General features: G+C 43.2%; 5 protein-coding genes across 5 annotated transcripts; 3 read left to right on the forward strand and 2 right to left on the reverse strand.

Moving 5' to 3' along the window:
* Window positions 1-5750: 5750 nt before the first annotated feature.
* H3C3 (H3 clustered histone 3) lies at window positions 5751-8117 on the reverse strand. The gene has a single exon (XM_036998486.2). The coding sequence runs from the start codon at window positions 7492-7494 to the stop codon at window positions 7084-7086; it is 411 nt and encodes a 136-aa protein (XP_036854381.1). The 5' UTR covers window positions 7495-8117; the 3' UTR covers window positions 5751-7083.
* Window positions 8118-8316: 199 nt separating this feature from the next.
* On the reverse strand, window positions 8317-8860 carry LOC108400173 (histone H2A type 1-like). The gene is made up of 2 exons (XM_017665401.3): window positions 8834-8860; window positions 8317-8794 (listed from the first exon to the last, which is right to left on the reverse strand). The coding sequence occupies exons 1-2, from the start codon at window positions 8858-8860 to the stop codon at window positions 8369-8371; spliced, it is 453 nt and encodes a 150-aa protein (XP_017520890.3). The 3' UTR covers window positions 8317-8368.
* Window positions 8789-11949, forward strand: LOC108400184 (histone H2B type 1-B-like). Its single transcript, XM_073225010.1, has one exon. It carries the CDS (start codon window positions 9125-9127, stop codon window positions 9503-9505), a length of 381 nt encoding a protein of 126 aa, XP_073081111.1. The 5' UTR covers window positions 8789-9124; the 3' UTR covers window positions 9506-11949.
* Window positions 11950-12378: 429 nt separating this feature from the next.
* Window positions 12379-12999, forward strand: LOC108400176 (histone H2A type 1-E). Its single transcript, XM_036998492.2, has one exon. The coding sequence runs from the start codon at window positions 12531-12533 to the stop codon at window positions 12921-12923; it is 393 nt and encodes a 130-aa protein (XP_036854387.1). The 5' UTR covers window positions 12379-12530; the 3' UTR covers window positions 12924-12999.
* A 137-nt stretch (window positions 13000-13136) lies between these two features.
* On the forward strand, window positions 13137-17521 carry LOC118968406 (histone H3.1). Its single transcript, XM_036998487.2, has one exon. The coding sequence runs from the start codon at window positions 13872-13874 to the stop codon at window positions 14280-14282; it is 411 nt and encodes a 136-aa protein (XP_036854382.1). The 5' UTR covers window positions 13137-13871; the 3' UTR covers window positions 14283-17521.
* The last annotated feature ends 239 nt before the right edge of the window (window positions 17522-17760 follow it).

Genomic DNA, 17760 nt, shown 5'->3' on the forward strand with positions numbered 1-17760 from the left:
CCTTTAATAGCTGATAGAGGTAATTCCCTCGTTATACTTTTACAGAGTTTCCTGGCTATTTAATTTTTTGGTTATTTGTTTTGCACTATATATGCTTTAAGATAATCCCCCTCCTACCCCTTCAATACCCCATTATACATAAAAAACCTTAACACCCTCTTGGTAGTTTTCTTGGGATTGCTAAATTTATAAATTAATTTGGGGGAGACAATGAATTTTCCTATTCAAGTACACTTTGTTTTCTAGTTTTCAAATATTTTGGACTTGTGGAGAATGTTTTAAACTTTCTCTAAATGTATCTGAACATATTAGATTTCTTCCCAGATTTTTATCTTTGTACTTTTGGAAATGGCAAGCTCTCATTCTTTGAGAGCCAGGCAGCATAGAATATGCTCATTGAAGATACTCAGTTATTGAAGGGATCTTGCATGAGTGAATTAACAGTCTCTAGAACAGCCCTGTCTATACTCACATAAATAAGTAAAAAAAGAAACAGGTGAAATCAATTTTTAATAATATAGTTTATTTAAGCCAATATATCCAAAATATTCTCATTAATCATGAAATCAATGTAAAAAGATTTATGAGATGTTTCCATTCTTTTTTGTTTTGCATGTACTGTCTGTAATCTGTGTATTTTACACATACAGCACATTCACTTCCCACTAGCCCATTTCAAGAACTCAGTTTACTGTGTGTGGCTCACAAGCAACAGTATAAACTAGAATGCCTTCTGTTCTCAAATATCCTGGTCTTCTCTAACCTCATCTGTTTAAAGCTTAAGTGCCAGTGTGTCTGAATACATACTGTCTTTTGTGGACTAAACGTGGGGGAAGGTGTCTGACTTTAAGGATAGTTGGTCCAAAGATCACTGAGCCAATTTCTACCAAAACTTTTCAGAAACTGGAATTGAGCTACAGGAACTGAGGTAACCTGATGTCAGGGGCTGAGAGCTGCCTTCAGGGGCTGGGAGCTGCCTTCTTAGACACTGTGTAGGAGAAACCAAGAGAGCTGATGGATAAAATGGTGCAATGGAGCCAAAGTACAGAGAAAAACAGAGGTGAGATATGTATGGAGCTACAATGTCTGGGTTCCTGACAATCTCCTGAGTTTCTGATTCCTTGAACCACCTGAGTTCCTGCCACTGAGGCCACCTTATTTAATTCAGATTGCATCAAATTGTGGCAATCAGGAGACCTAATTAAGACACTTCAAATATAATCGCAGTTCATGATTATAGTAACAGCATCATGCATTTCTTTTTTTTTTTTAATTTTTATTAAGGTATTATTGATATACACTCTTATGAAGGTTTCACATGAAAAAACAATGTGGTCATTACATTCACCATATTATCAAGTCCTCACCCATACCCCAATGCAGTCACTGTCCATCAGTTTAGTAAAATGCCAAAGATTCACTATTTGCCTTTTCTGTGCTACACTGCTTTCCCCATGATCCCCCACACCATATGTACTAAACATAATACCCCTCAATCCCCTTCTCCCTCCCCACCCACCCTCCCACACCCCTCCCCTTTAGTAATCACCAGTCCCTTCTTGGAGTCTCTGAGTCCAGCATCACGCATTTCTATATTTCATTTCTCCTTCAAATACTTTCAAGTCCACCCATTTGCTTGATTTTAACACCAGTTCTGAATTAGGCTGGGAGGGAATCAGCCTAAGCAAAGAGAGTTGATTTCTCTGATTTTCTTTTAAACCTGTTGTGATTGCCCTTTGGAGTGTCAGTTTATTGAGTTCACAGACTTAACAGTTGATAACAACATTGAATGTCTCCCGCAAACATATGCATAGATGAAGGATGTCCTTTTCTTTGAAATGAAACATGTTCCTCAAAACCAGATATAATCACCCTTCTCCAGAAAGGTTGGTGAGTTCATTCACTCACAGAGAGCTAAAAGTTATTATAAAAATCTCTATTTTTTTATCTAGCTTTTAGATAAAGTCTTCAACAGTTTCCTCAATTGTGCCCATGTTTAACTTTGTTGCATTTCTTCACAATTGATCACATAGTTGAGTCTGAGATCTATTTAGCCATTCATTTGAATCTAAAAATTTACCACTTTAAGAAAAGGGTCCCTGTGTTGATTTTATTTAGTTAAGAAACCCATATTTATTTTGACGTTAATATTATCACTTTCAGTATTTCCTTTATTATAAAATAATGTTGACAACAGCAATAATGTATTCAAATAATTGCCCAAACACAGCTGATTAGCCAAAAATGGCAATGAATAGTGCATAAACTTCTGAATGATAATTCAACAATGAAAAATCATGAAATGCCCATGTATATAACACAGGTGTGATGAGTAAGACAATAATCACAGGCTTCTTGTAAATTCTTATTTCAAACTTTCTTTCTATGCATACACAGTGCTCTCATGGCTGAAGAATTAAGTATTCTATTATATCCCCTAGGGGAAGCTCTAGGTATTATTCCTTCTATGCCAGTGGGAAATATAGAAGGCAATTCTGTGGTTGAAATCAGAGATAAACAGGTCCAGTATAAGACAGATTTACATCATTAGAGGATTTCTGAAGGGAACAGGGATTTAGGGCACAGTGGTAACAACAGTAAGGAGAGCTAATATTTCTTGAACACTAGTTTACAATGTATCAAGCACTATTGCTGAGCAGTCTACATTTATTTTCAAAGATTCTTTTCACAGCACTTTGAGGGAAGTGTCATTATTACTGAGGATCAATGATGCTAAGGACATAGATAGTTTCTGATCAGTGAGCCAGCATAATTATTCTCTATACTAGTGCTTTCCTCAGAAATATAATATGCAGTTAAAAATTTCCTAGTAGCCTTATTAACAAAAGGAGAAACAAGTAAAATCTATCTTGATAGTGTTTCAATGTACTATGATCAAATATTATTTCAATAAGTAATCTAATAATAAAATATTAAAGAGATTTTCTAATTCTATTTTTAGTAGTCTTTTGAAAATCTGATATGTATTTTATATTTAAAGCTCTATTTGGACTAGCTACATTTCAAGTACTTAGTAGCCATCTTACCATCTTGGACAACATAGCTCTAGAGTACATACTGTGGGGAAGACACAAGCAAATATTTGCTTTGGAGCAGAATACACGTGTTTCTAAGGAAATCATTACTCTGACCTGGCCTTGAATCCCAGAGATCATCCCTGCAACCTGCTGTTTCTTCTGGTCATCCTACCCATGTCTCACACCAGGCATCTGACCAGAGGACTCTGATAACAGAATTTAGCCCAAGCCAGGCCATGGTAGCTTCCCCCTATCCACCCTGAGGCAGCCCAATTTGCACAACAGAGTTACCTTTGAGGAGGAAACTAGATATGGTAATCCATTTCTGGGCAATCTCACTGATCAGAAGATATTAGAATGTGTGGTTGATGTAAGACTACCTGGTAGTCGTATTTGCTAGTAGTATGAGTTTGATCAATTTACTAAAAGATCTTAGGCTAAAGTTCTTCCTCTATAAAATGGAGACAGTTGAGAGAATTTACCTTTCAGTGTTGTAGTAGGAATTATATATAATAATTCAGGCCAAGCATTTCATGTGGTACTTGACCCATGGAATCCATGGTTTTATTGTTTTTTCCTTCCATGGGGTCTTCTGTAAAGAAAGATGATATTCAGTACAGAATGGATCTGTAACACCCAGCAAAGCTGTCTCAGGGAACTCCTCTTTACTCTGAAAATGTTTGAATTGCTCAGAATTGACTTTCTATCCTCTCCACTGAGTTTCCGCTTGGTATCTCTAGGAGAAAGTATCTCTAGATGGTAAGAACTAAAGCCATCCATTATCCAAAGCATCGTGCTAAGCATCGTTCTATCTCAGAGGCCTGAGACTCATCCCAGATCAGTGATTCTCAACCTTTCAGGTGCTGATGTGAGTTAGGACCGAGTGGGAGGAGGGCAGGAGGGCCATGTATAATTTGGAAAGCCATTGCTCACAGACTGATGAACCTCAAGTGTCAGGCACCATACCAAGGCTTTGGGAATGGTTCCTGGGAGTGTATTCACTTGGTCTCGTGTTTTTTGTTTTGTTTTTTTAATTGTAAGGTTAAGATATTTTAATCAAAGCTAGTTAAAATCTTTATTTCCAATCTTCTCTTCCATTACTATTCACCTTTGTTTGATTATATTGGGATGCTGATGACAATATTTGAGACTTGGGTAAGAGAAAATTTAGTTGAATACGTATTTAATTTGAGGTTAATGAGACATTACAATGAGGTTAATGAGGTGAGTCACAGACATGCTCCTATTTAGGTCTCCTGTTGCTAGCCAATGTAATGTAACAATGGTTTCAAGGAATACTCCTACTGCTCCCCGACAAACTAACCTGGATTCCTGGCAGAAAGATGCAGGACTAGAGGCCATATAATGACATCTGTGTATTCATAGCACCCAGCAGTGAGAGTGAGTGTATAATAAAGAATCAAGACTTGAAATATATAGACAGAAACTAATCTGTGAAGAAGTCTTCCAAATTTTATAACTCACATATGAAACTCAACAGAGGAATCCCCAAATTTGACAAGTCTTACCAACCAACCAACATTACCAAAAATGCGTTGTTCTTAAGCTGAAACTCTTCTAAATTACCAAGGGAATAAATAGTGGAAATGCTGGATTCTCTTTCCACTATCTATATAGAAATATTACAAAATAATTTTCATTTGAAGAGAATCAATATGCAAAGACATAGAAAATGTGTTATATTCAAGTTACTAAGATGTACTATTTTTCTGATGGCTATGGTTTTATTTGTAAAACTGTAATTCATTTCCCCCAAAAAACTAGATATATGTCTAACTAGTTTTGGATTTCTGATTTTTGTATTGTAGTCTTTAAGAGGTGCCAGGTTGTATAAGCTTTAGGCCTCAGAAAACTATCAGTTGTTATACTTTTATATTTGGAAAACTTAAAAAGAAATTAACACATAAATCGATGTTCTTGTAAAAGTGGGCATGGCTTATTGGAATAAGGAGGGAGATGTCTAGGCTGGCATGTGCATACAGTGAGACAACAAATTTGACCGGATCTGTACTGTTGGAACTCAACCAGGAGTTGGGAGGGGTGCAAGTTGTAGTGCTCCAAAATCTTATGACTATAGACTATCTACGGTTAAAAGAACATATGGGATGTGAACAGATCCCATAAATGGGCTGCTTTAATTTGTCTGATTTCTCTCAGACTGTTCAAGTACAGTTGGACAATATCCATCATATCATAGACAAATTTTCACAAATGCCTAGGGTGCCTAAATGGTTTTCTTGGCTTCACTGGAGATGGATGGTAAGTATAGATTTGCTTTGTTTATGTCACCGTATTCTTATTATGTTAATATGTGTGTGCAAATTAGTTAGTAGTTTAAAACCTATACATACTTAAGGTACTCTACAAGAAGATATGTCAAAGAAATAATCAATCCTCCCATGTTTTCTTCCATATGCTACCTCTATAGCTTTTCTTCTTCCTTCCTAATTACGACCCTTAAATAGAATTCGTGCCTCATATTGAAGTTACCGAGTATCATAATTCCTCCAGGTGGTAAAGATACCTCAAGACAAGTGCTGGGCATAGAAGCCACAGGGCATAAATCTGCAAAGTAAAAAGCTAACCTTTTCCAACAATATGGCTTCTCTCTCACTTACCAACTTTACATTTCCCTGTATGGCCCCGGAAGATGACTGGTTAGCCAGAGACGGGTAAGATTCCTCAAGGGAGGAACAACCTAAGACAGGCACAGTCGCAGGGGGGCCATCAGGTGAGAAATTGGGGATCAACAGAGGTGAGGCTCAGAACCTCATCCCCCCTGCTTTGAGAGAAATCTGCATCCGTGGATGTTTTATTGCCCTTGTCTAGCTTGGATTAACACATAGTCTACAGGCACACACTTGATCATCTACAATTGCTCTCTTACAACACTAAACTATGTTTTCTACCTTTATCTTGCATCTACCTACCACTTCAGCATTTTATTAAAAATAAAAATAATAAAAATAATAATGGGAGAAATGTGGGATCAACATATAAATCAAGTATAAAAATCAAACGAATATTCATAATTGACCTGATTGTTTATAGTTCATAATGCGTGATCAAAACCAAAAGTTTCTGTGATGAATGCCCTTGTACTGTTCACCATGTAGGAATTTATTCACTATGTAAGAATTCGTTCACCATGTAAGAACTTGTTCGTTATGCTTCAGAAGATTGGAGACTGACGAGTTAGGCTTGAGATGGATTAATGATTGTACATTGAGCATTGACCCCCCCTATACTGAATTTTATTGTTGTTAACAACCACTTGATCAAATATGAGATGCCCTCTCAAAAAAAAAAAAGTGGGCATGGCTTAAAGAACTACAGTTACTACCTTTCTCAATCTCAAATCTGATTTTAAAATGAGTAGGCAAAGGAATTTTGTCAAATAGGCAAATCTTATCTTTTTTGTTGCATACATCTAATTCAGTGTACCTCTGGTGGTGAGTACTGAAATTACCTATTGCCTGAGCTATGCATTGTAGGCCGACTGATGCTGGATTCTAGATTCTGGATACGAGAATGCTGTGGATTACTGGGTTTTAAGCATAGTAATGCTGCTGCTAGATCTCACGTATTACAATGAATTAAAATCTATGACAGGGGCCTCCGTAAAATATACCCATAAATCCTTTTACCAAATTTTATAGAATTGAGAGTAGACATAAATGAGAACTAAACACTAAGTACTATTAAAACTGACTAATTCAAATACAACTAAGAGCTTACTGTGCTATTGGTCCACAAATATGTCCGAAAGGACAACAAATAAGAAGGCAAAAGATATGCAGCTGTTTAGCAGTCGTAATAGACAACGCAAGTGGAGACCAAAAAAAGTACTTAAGCTTAGAAAGCCAACTCACATTCAAATGCCTACGTGAAAAACATTTTCCTATTAAAGCAATTCACTTTATGCTTCAATAATTGAAATCTACAATCAGATTACAACTGCTTTAAGTGAACTTGTGGGTGGCTCTGAAAAGAGCCTTTTTTTAATCTTAAGGGAACAATTCTCTTAAGCTCTCTCCCCACGGATGCGGCGCGCCAGCTGAATGTCCTTGGGCATGATGGTGACACGCTTAGCGTGGATGGCGCACAGGTTGGTGTCCTCGAAAAGCCCCACCAGGTAGGCCTCGCACGCCTCCTGCAGCGCCATCACGGCCGAGCTCTGGAAGCGCAGATCGGTCTTGAAATCCTGCGCGATCTCGCGCACCAGCCGCTGGAACGGCAGCTTGCGGATTAGCAGTTCGGTGGACTTCTGGTAGCGGCGGATCTCGCGCAGCGCCACCGTGCCGGGCCGGTAGCGATGGGGCTTCTTCACGCCACCTGTGGCCGGCGCACTCTTACGTGCCGCCTTGGTAGCCAGCTGCTTGCGCGGGGCCTTACCGCCGGTGGACTTGCGAGCCGTCTGCTTCGTACGTGCCATCTTGCAAAACTAAAAAAACGAGTACTGGTAAGTGCAAAGTTACCCTTAAATACAGTAAGAAGCATTCTGATTGGTCATATGTTTTTTAAAAAGTCCCGCGCGATAAAACCACTGGCTCGAAGCGTAATCAGAAGGATTGGTCAATTGCTAGAGCATGATTTGAATTACTCCATCGCCCATCTATTTTTTGTCTTCGAAATCTAAAAGAATTTCACATGCTGTTTCACCCTGCAACCAAACACCGTGTTAAACATAACTTGTGATTTAGAAAATCTTGGTGGGTTGTGTCTCAATTCTTGACATGCTCAGAGTGCCAATTCTGCTGATCTGCCACGTTAAATTACATACAATTTTAATTTTGTCGTTTCCTTCTCCCCGGACAGTTAGGTTTTTTTAATTAAATAATTAATCCCCTGGACTGCCACTTTCGCAGCTGCGCTCATTACAACTCCTAATCTCGAGTGTTTTCTCTTGGGAGACTACATGTCAGGATCCCTGAGTAGATTATTAAAATCACATGTAAAGCGGCTTGTCGGGTCTGGTAGCGTTAAGTCCAATAGACAGCCGCCATATTCTCCGAATTTTGCTAGATGAAATAGATCTTGCTTGAACTTGAAATGCGTGTTCAACTTTATTACTGGTCAGCTGTTCGTTTCCTTGCCGCGTAATAACTGCGAGTCCCAGAGACATTCCTGCAGCAATTCTGGCTATTTTTCTAACACGTTTTCACATCAAAATACCTTTCACAAGTTGATTTGAGACCAACGTAGCATAGCCTGATTACCAGCTTTTCCTGTGAAAATGTTGAAAGGCTCTGAAAAGAGCCTTTAGGCAATAGGGAGACAAGACTATATATTCTCTTCAGTTGCATTCTCTACTTTCCCTTGGCCTTGTGGTGGCTCTCGGTCTTCTTGGGCGGCAGCACGGCCTGGATGTTGGGCAGGACGCCGCCCTGAGCGATGGTCACGCAGCCCAGCATGAGCTCCTCGTCATTGCGGATGGCCAGCTGCAGGTGGCGCGGGATGATGCGCGTCTTGTCGCGGGCCGCGTTGCCCGCCAGCTCCAGGATCTCGGCCGTTAGGTACTCCAGCACCGCCGCCAGGTACACGGGCGCGCCGGCCCCGACCCGCTCGGCGTAGTCCCGAGCAGGCGATGCACGCGGTAGTCCCTTGCGTAGTCCCTTGCGGAGCAGGCGATGCACGCGGCCGACGGAAAACTGCAGCCCCGCCCGCGAGGAGCGAGTTTTAGCCTTGGCTGTTGATTTTCCTCCTTGTTTTCCACGTCCGGTCTTTGCAATTGGCTAACATCAAACACAAAAGTTCTGCGTAAAACAGAAAACCGATGTTGCAGACTGAGAAAATAACATTTTTATAGATAGTGCAGGGATGCACCAATCAGCTATCCAATTGGTCAAAATGTTTTGTTCGACTATCCAATAGAAAAAGAATGTGAATCCTGTATTTCCATAAGCACCTCACTCAGGGAACTTGTGCCACATTTATCCAATCAGAAGAGAAAGTTGTTGATCCTTCGTTTGCATTGAGGAACTATAAGTGAATGGACTCCAGTATTAGACACTAATCTTTGAAAAAAGTGAGACTTTTTTTTATCAGCCTTTGGAGAAAGAACTATGCCTGAACCTTCTAAATCAGCTCCGGCCCCTAAGAAGGGTTCCAAAAAGGCCCACACTAAGGCACAGAAGAAAGATGGTAGGAAGCGCAAACGCAGCCGCAAGGAGAGCTATTCCATCTATGTCTATAAAGTGCTGAAGCAGGTCCACCCTGACACTGGCATCTCGTCGAAAGCCATGGGCATCATGAACTCGTTCATCAACGACATCTTCGAACGCATGGCGGGCGAGGCGTCGCGCCTGGCGCATTACAACAAGCGCTCGACCATCACCTCCAGGGAGATCCAGACGGCCGTGCGCCTGCTGCTGCCCGGGGAACTGGCCAAGCACGCCGTGTCCGAGGGCACCAAGGCCGTCACCAAGTACACCAGCTCCAAGTAGGCGTCTCTAAGCACAGGGACATTTTCAAACAGGCTCTTTTCAGAGCCACATATTTTCTCAAGAGAGAGTTGTAACTGCAACCTACCCTGGTGACTACAAGTGATTGGTTTGACCTCTAATGAAATGAATATGAGGCTACCTCAGGAAGCAAATTCCGTTGAGGTCGCTTGGCTTTAAGTGAAATACACTGCTGTGGTCAACCAGAAGAATTTTTCTCCCTTAATCGGGAGGTGCTCATTAAACTACTTGGGAATGGTCAGTCCCCTGTCTGCGTCTGCCCGTTTCTGACGTTGATTGAAATTTCGTTGTTGGGTGAAAAAAGGCGGTTCAAAGAATATAAAAATGGGAATCCTGAGGTGGATTATCAAGGCCGCCCTTGTCTGTAGAGGGCGAGGAACCTGAGCGGCGGAGAGGGCAGATAGCCGCTCTTCCTGGAGCTCGAATTTAGCGTGGTCTAAACCACTGGTGAAATACAAGGCAAAATAGCCTGACTCTTGGCAGTCCTGTGGACTGCACTTCGAGCTCTGCGCACAGATTGAGATTCCTCCAATTTCGCATTACGGTCGCTTACCAGAGGGCAGTGGCCAATCTGAGGCTATTGCAGTTTTCCGTGCATCCCAGAAAGCTGGCTCCAGTTTCCTGGGTCACTTGTGGTTAAGGAGAGCCACTTAGAAGAGCAGGGAGGATGGCCCTTCAGTTCTAGGAGGGACAAAGGGTTTGAATTTCTCGCTCTTCCCTATCTGGCGCCACCTCCCGGCTGATAGCGAGGAAGACAATGGCAGGTGTTTCTTTGAAAACTAAAAACCATCTTGGACTCCAAAACATACCCTAAGAGTGTCTTCCGATGAAGAAATAAAATTTAAAGTAGAGGTTCTTAAGAGAAAACAATTTAAATTTTTCTCCGTGTCCCAAACAGTCGAGAAGCACTTCCTATCCAGCAAACACAAACTGTAGGTGTGAAAGATGCTTGACTTTTAAAAAAGTAATTTTTGTTTTTTAGATTATACAAAGGCATTCCCCTCCTCCCCTTCTGTCTGTCTCTATGTGTTATTAGCGAACTCAGGCTACAGCTTAAGAATCACTGACCCATATGTTTTTACCCTGTAGAGGTGAGATCTGGTCTGCAATCTTAATATTTAGCCTCTTTAAAATGACCTCCTGAGGTAGGGATTATTTTCTCCACATCTTGTCCTTCGTAACCACTGTCTGCCTGCTTGTTTTCTACCTTCCTTTTCTCTCTAATCTTTCCTTCTTTCCTCCCTCTGATTTCTCTTTCCCCTTTCTTTCTCTCCCAGCCCCCTTCTTCATTCCTAATATTTGATGTTTTATCTAAAACTATACCCTTGATTAACAAGCTCAAACCAAAAGCTAGGCCTAAACTCAAAGCTAGGCTTTTTTTGCTACCTGTACTGATACCTGGCTGGTCTTTAAGTGAATGAGGAATTCAAAAAAAAAAAAAATCAGATGCCTGGCCTCTGGTAGACCTTGGATCCACAATGAGAAGTGGGAGAAGGCCTTAAGAAAAATTCATAAATTCCCAGTTGATTCTGATAAGGCACCAACTTTGGACACAGTAGGGCCACTGGGCAAGCCCATCAACCTGAAAGACCAGAAGTGTTTCCACACTTTCTTAGTTAACACCCGCATTTTCTCCAGAGATGCAGTCTGAGTTACAAAGCAAATGAGAGAAAAATAACCTGTCCTACATCCTCAATTCTTTCAGTCATGCAGTTTTGCCTCCCTCCCTATCCAACAAAGAGGATCTGAAGACAGTTAGAGTGAAATACAGGAAGGGATAGAACTGCCTGGGCCGAGTTCTATCTGCCTGGAAGGAGGCAGAGGGGGATTGGGAGAATTTAATTTTGGGAAAGAGACTGACTGAAAATTTGGAAAAGGTCCACAAAGAGACAGATAAAAGGAGGTCTAGAGGCTGCTCATGATTTGGGAAAGGGACGGCAGTTAGGAGACAAGGCAGGTCCCAACCCTTGCTTCATGGCAGGTGGGAGGACACGGACCTCTCATCTCCGTCTAGGGCAACTCAGAAATATTTGATGTGTTTTTCTTGGCTTTCCATTTCCATTAAACTGTATAATATATAAAAACGAGCTATTCTTAAATAATGAGTGTACGTCCGGGGAGAGGAAACCCCGGGTCAAAATATCTGTAAAAACTGAAGTCAGTCAAAGGGAGAAGTAAAGTTTAAATCCCGTTTATTGCTTACAAACATCAGTCCAGGGCTTTCTGTCCTCTCCTCCGGAAGGAAGCAAGCAAACAAGCAAGCCAGCCCCTCCCCTTAAACTCTCAGGTTCAGACACGCCCTCGGTTGCCCAGGTAATTACTCATTGACATGGAGATGAACTTCTCTACACCCCTGAGGATATGCAAATACACTAAAGCAAGGCGGGATACTCTGGAAATGTTACAATTTTACCCACATCTGTCCTCTCACTTCATCTCTAAATAAAAGTCTCTGCCTTGCTCTCCTACCGTGAGTGTTTGCTAAGTTCATTCTTTGACTTCGCAAAAAAGAACCCCGGCATCACTACGACAAAGAATTGTTTACTGTCTCCTTTTCTGTTGTATGATTTAAATTAAAGCAACTGCTAGTATAAAAGTACCTCTTAAATGTTACCTACTTAGAAATTGCTTTCCAAAATCATGAGTCCCAAGTCCCAGTTAAAGGAAAAGACAAAACAGCGAAAAGACAAAACAATGAGAACAACCACTTCTTCCGATTGTGTTTAAGAAGATATTCTGGGTAAACCACATGATTCAATTACCATTAGTATTAAAAGCTCATCAGACCCGATTAGATTTAAACAAACAAAAATCTCAAAATCAGATGGAAGGATTAATGAAAATGAAGGATGCAGATTCTGCTTTTCCATTGGTTGCTTGATAATAGCCAATGGGAGACTTGCACTCGAGACTACCTCCAGTTAGTATAAATATTCGCCTTGATTTCATTTTATTCTTACTTGATTTTCCGCATTCCTGAAAATCTTTATGTTTTACTCAAGAAATTATGTCAGGCCGTGGTAAGCAAGGCGGCAAAGCTCGCGCCAAGGCCAAGACCAGGTCTTCGCGGGCCGGGCTGCAGTTTCCCGTGGGCCGCGTGCACCGGCTGCTCCGCAAAGGCAACTACGCCGAGCGGGTCGGGGCCGGCGCGCCCGTGTACCTGGCGGCGGTGCTGGAGTACCTAACGGCCGAGATCCTGGAGCTGGCGGGCAACGCGGCCCGCGACAACAAGAAGACGCGCATCATCCCGCGCCACCTGCAGCTGGCCATCCGCAATGACGAGGAGCTCAACAAGCTGCTGGGCCGCGTGACCATCGCTCAGGGCGGCGTCCTGCCCAACATCCAGGCCGTGCTGCTGCCCAAGAAGACCGAGAGCCACCACAAGGCCAAGGGAAAGTAAGGGTTCTTGGCACGGGTATTTTCATCTTACGTTAATCAGCCTAGCTTAATAAAGGCTCTTTTCAGAGCCACCCATAGTTTTTCTTTGAAAGAGCTGTCATACTACTTCTGCCCGTATAAAGATTTAAAGACTAAGTGACATAACAAGCGAATTACCCGAAAGATGTTTAGCGCTCGTGAAGATTACGGGAACGTTGATTTAAGGTCGAGAACCACACATGAATTTTCTGAATGCAGCTACTGTAAGCTTTGACCGAGGCTAGCTGTACAGGAGAGTGAGTGGCTAGAGAAGGCGCTGCCTTAGCTCTTAACTGAACGTTTGGGAAAGTTCAGAAAAGACAGTGCAGCCTCACATTTGGGAAAATGAGTAAAGTGAAGCTGGATTAAGTCAATCATTTTAACGCTGACGATACTAACACCCACATCGTTTCCATCCAGATTCAAGTTTTTATTAAAATTACTTAATGTCCTTGACAGTGCTTTGTAAATAAGAGCATTTTCTCAATTGTCCATAATCGTGCCACACCCAAGAGAATTATCATTTTAGATGCAGCCCATAAGTAAATTTCCCTAAGCATCTCCAAAATACCTGATTGCTCTTTTTTAAAAAATCCACTGGAGTTTTCTGCGTTCCTTTTTGTGACTACCTTTCAACATAGACTTCAGAAGCTTTCGGTGAACGACAGAGGTCCGGAGCTCCTCTACTACAAGGTTAAGAATAAATAATATGACGTCAGAGGGGAGACAGTGAAAGGCAGGGTTTGGGATTCATTCACCAACGGGAAAGCAGCTCTTAATCCGGGCCAAGCACAGAGATGGACCAATCCGGAGAGGACGCGGGGACTTTTGAATGTTCTTGGGCCCAATAGTCAGTGATCTTGCTGTATAAAAGAAAGGTTGTTCTTTACCCGTCACTGGAGTCCCTAAAAACATCCTGTGATATTTTAATATGGCTCGGACGAAGCAGACGGCTCGCAAGTCCACCGGCGGTAAGGCCCCGCGCAAGCAGCTGGCTACCAAGGCGGCTCGTAAGAGTGCGCCGGCTACGGGCGGCGTGAAGAAGCCCCACCGCTACCGGCCCGGCACGGTGGCGCTGCGCGAGATCCGCCGCTACCAGAAGTCCACCGAACTGCTGATACGCAAACTGCCTTTCCAGCGGCTGGTTCGCGAGATCGCGCAGGACTTCAAGACCGACCTGCGCTTCCAGAGCTCGGCCGTGATGGCGCTGCAGGAGGCGTGCGAGGCCTACCTGGTGGGGCTTTTCGAGGACACCAACCTGTGCGCCATCCACGCCAAGCGTGTCACCATCATGCCCAAGGACATTCAGCTGGCGCGTCGCATCCGTGGAGAGAGAGCTTGAATTGTTAACCTTACTGTGTTGTATCCCTAAACCCAAAGGCTCTTTTCAGAGCCACCTAAGTATTTCCATGACAGTAGCTGTGACATTTTAGGTCTCCTTGGCCCCTAAACGGAAGTACTGAGAGTACGTGGAATCCACTAAATTTTGTTTTACAGGTGTCAGGGGCCATCGATGATGATAGTCTGCAGAAAAATGACAATAGAATGCTTCTATTTACTGTCACTGGTCTGTTGACCAAGCATGTTTTGTAATACATCCGTGGCTCGACTTCTAGACATTCTGGATCGTATTGCATACTCTTAAGGCTGTGAAATGCGATATGATATGCCAGTTTTTTTGCAATCATGAGCTGTAGTTATTTCAAATGTAGGATTTAACCGTTTTCCTTGATTCTAGGTATTTTGGAGTTTGGGATTCAGTGTTGAAATGAAGATGGCCTATATGAGAATAGTGTGAGAAGAAAAGGCATTTATAAACTTTATTTCCCATGTTTCACCCAATGTTTCATAAAAGTTTTCTTAGATTTATAGCTTTTACCCTACATATTAAAACCAACTTTAGGACAACAATGTGGAATTCTGCATAACATGCCAGCTACCACATCCCAGAGTTTGCTTCAGCTTTCCACACCTTATTTATACTTAACATCTGAGCTGTGAGTTGATGCATCAATGCCTCACGACGACAACCCAACAACAAAATACCAAAGATTAAACTTACTACTAGAAATTTTTTGTATTCCAGTTTTTATGAAAGAACTACAAAATATTTGCATTTTCAAAAGTACAGCTAGACGTTTATCTGATTTGTGTGTGAGCTGTTTTGTTCATTTGACGTTTTCCCAGACTGCCTTGGCACAGACGTTTGTTACCGAAACAGGATCTGTTGGAGGCACTGGTGTCCTACGCTTAAACCAAGTGTTTTGCCCTCCAGTTCTGGGCCCAGCTGAAATCCAAGTGTCTTGGGGTTTTTTTGTTGTTGTAACTATGCTGGCTCTTACCAGAACTACCAGAACTGTTTGATTTTTCCCTCTCATATTTTGTGTGTATGTGGGGAAAAGGGGATATTTTAGGTACAGGGCCTGACAGGATAGCCTTAAAAAAGAAAGTGCCCATTGTTGTCTGGGAGTCAGACTGTGGCTCAGAATGGCAGCTCCTCCTCCAACCCCTAAGCCAAGGAACACAGATTTGGCCTTTTCATTTATCTGAGCCCCTAAGAAGAAATGCCCAGTGTCTAAGGAACAATACAGCATTTCCGGATTGCTGACTTTTTAATCTTTGTATGAAATACTCTAGACGCTGGCAGCACAGTTTGTGAAAGGAAAGGAGCGACACATAGCAGCAATTCACCGGAGAGTTCCGCTTTATTAGGGAAAGGTGCTGGGTTATATAGGAGGGGGCATGAATTGATTGAGGTGTCACTTCTACGGGGCTGGTGGCTGTTGGCTAGGTGCTGGGATTGGGAGGGGGGCGAGAGGTGATTGGGCTTCAGGTGGCGCCGGCGGGAACTGAGGACCCCCCCCCCCCCCCGAAGAGAAGCCGGAAGTTTGCCATCTTACTGGTGGGGACCCTTCATTCCCCCCTTTCTCCTCTATGGGTTTGTGGACGTTGCTTTCTCTCTGGCTGCTTCCTGCTGAACAGGGGCGGAGAAGGGAGTGAGGGCTTGAGGATTGGGAGGAAAGGGTTGATAGGACTCCCCGCAGTAAGGACGAGTAGATGTGGACTTCTTCAGGTTTGGAAATCAGTGAAGGTTCCCTGTAACCATAGGTTGGCCAAGAGGATATGGGTGTCAGGAGCCAGGCGTCTGTGGCTATTGTTTCCAGGAACAGTTTCCAGTGGAGAGAGGGGTCCATCTCAGCGTGTGGTAAGGAGGTCACGTGAGGGTGAGGGATCTTCTGTGGCCAGAAGCTGGTAGTTCCTGAGTAAAAGCTGGTTGAAAGCTTGATTAGAGATTTTTCCGACTTGGGATTTGATGAACTTTATTATACAGGGTAAGAAGAGACAGGCGAGAAGAATGATTATTATGGGGCCTGCAATGGGCCAGAGCCAGGTGAGGAGGAGGTTTGTTAGTATTGACGAGAATGGGTTGGAATTGGAAGCAGAGTGGAGACTCGAGGCAAGGTCGGTGAGTTTGCTGATGTCAGTTTCTACAATGCCAGATTCGTTGATGTAATAGCACTCTTCTCAGAGGAAGACGCAGGTGCCGCCCTTCTCGGCTGTAAGCAGATCTTGGGCCCGCCGGTTTTGAAGGGTGACTTTAGCTAGCGAAGTGACCTGTCTTTAGAGAGAGGCTAGAGAATCGGCAGTGGATGTCAGGGCTCCCTCAAGTTTGGCGTTGAGATCTCTAACTGCCTATAGAGAGTGACCCAAGGCTTCTCCCGAAAACCCTGCCCCAATGGCTGAGGTGGTCCAAGAGATACTGACCATGATGGGAAGGAAAGCAGCCCTTTTTGTGCGCGAGGGCAAGGGAGGTTGGAGCTCAAGGAATTCTGCCATGCTGCAAAGTGTTAACTGTGGGATTAGGGTGACGAGAATGCAGGGTGTATCGGAGTTGAGAGGCAGTGAGTTGAAAAGACTGCTATTACACTAAAAGAAGTGTCCGGTTGCGTAAAAGTCTTAGAGCCGGAGGTAGGGGTGTAGATAGAGAGGCAGTGAAGTGCGCTGGAGGGGGGTGGAGTTGGGCCTACACAGTGGTGGATGGTGAGATTATCTGAGTATTCTGGTTCCCATAGGGGTATGTCTGCCAGGGGGCAGAGGGGTTGTCTTTCTGCATGGAAGGAGTAGTTGGAAATATTAAGGGGCACGGCGGCCAGCAGTGGGCGCTGTAGTGATGCGCACAAGAAACAATTGGCGGTGTTAAGGGTGTGGTTGAGAAAGATGGTGGTGTCCTGAATGAGCTGTAATGAAGAGTAGGAGAAATTGGAAGAGGGGCGGGGATAAGAAGATGAAGAGGCGCTATCAAGAGTTTGGATAATGACTTTTTCGGAATGTCTGCTATCTGATGCAACTTGAGAGATCTGGGAATGAGAGGGAACACACTTTCGAGAGATATGAAGGGTACTGTGGGGGTCAAGGACCCCCCGTAGTAAACTGAGGCTGTGACTCTGGCAGCCCATCGAGAGTCCCAGGGATCTGGGATTGATAAGGAGAATGAGCCATTGGGATATTTCATGAAACGGTTGGAGGAGTAATACTGTGGGTACTGGAAGTTACCTATGTAGTGAATGGTGCAAGACTAGTAGGGACATCTCCCGTAGGTATCTGGCCATCGCCTGCAATAGGCTTGTCTTTGGTCATAGAGGAAGCAGAGGTAGGGAGAATAAGGGTAGCTGCTAGTGAACACTTCAGTGGAGGGAGGAAAGTGGAGGTATAAAGGCTCAGAGCAGCTTTTCAGAGGGCAGTCTGGTGTGGCAATGAGGGCAGTAATTTTTCTTTGATGCTGTGTGTAAGTCTGTCTGACTTTGAATCGCCATACAAAG

The sequence above is a fragment of the Manis javanica genome, chromosome 16, assembly GCF_040802235.1.
Source record: "Manis javanica isolate MJ-LG chromosome 16, MJ_LKY, whole genome shotgun sequence".
Lineage (NCBI taxonomy): Eukaryota > Metazoa > Chordata > Mammalia > Pholidota > Manidae > Manis > Manis javanica.

Coding starts and splice junctions, on each gene's coding strand:
- H3C3 (XM_036998486.2), bottom strand. CDS start 7,494: ATGGCACGTACGAAGCAGACGGCTCGCAAGTCCACCGGCGGTAAGGCC.
- LOC108400173 (XM_017665401.3), bottom strand. CDS start 8,860: ATGTTATTTTCTCAGTCTGCAACATCG. Junction 8,795..8,833: donor TTTCTCAGTCTGCAACATCG/GTTTTCTGTTTT, acceptor GTTTGATGTTAG/CCAATTGCAAAGACCGGACG.
- LOC108400184 (XM_073225010.1), top strand. CDS start 9,125: ATGCCTGAACCTTCTAAATCAGCTCCGGCCCCTAAGAAGGGTTCCAAA.
- LOC108400176 (XM_036998492.2), top strand. CDS start 12,531: ATGTCAGGCCGTGGTAAGCAAGGCGGCAAAGCTCGCGCCAAGGCCAAG.
- LOC118968406 (XM_036998487.2), top strand. CDS start 13,872: ATGGCTCGGACGAAGCAGACGGCTCGCAAGTCCACCGGCGGTAAGGCC.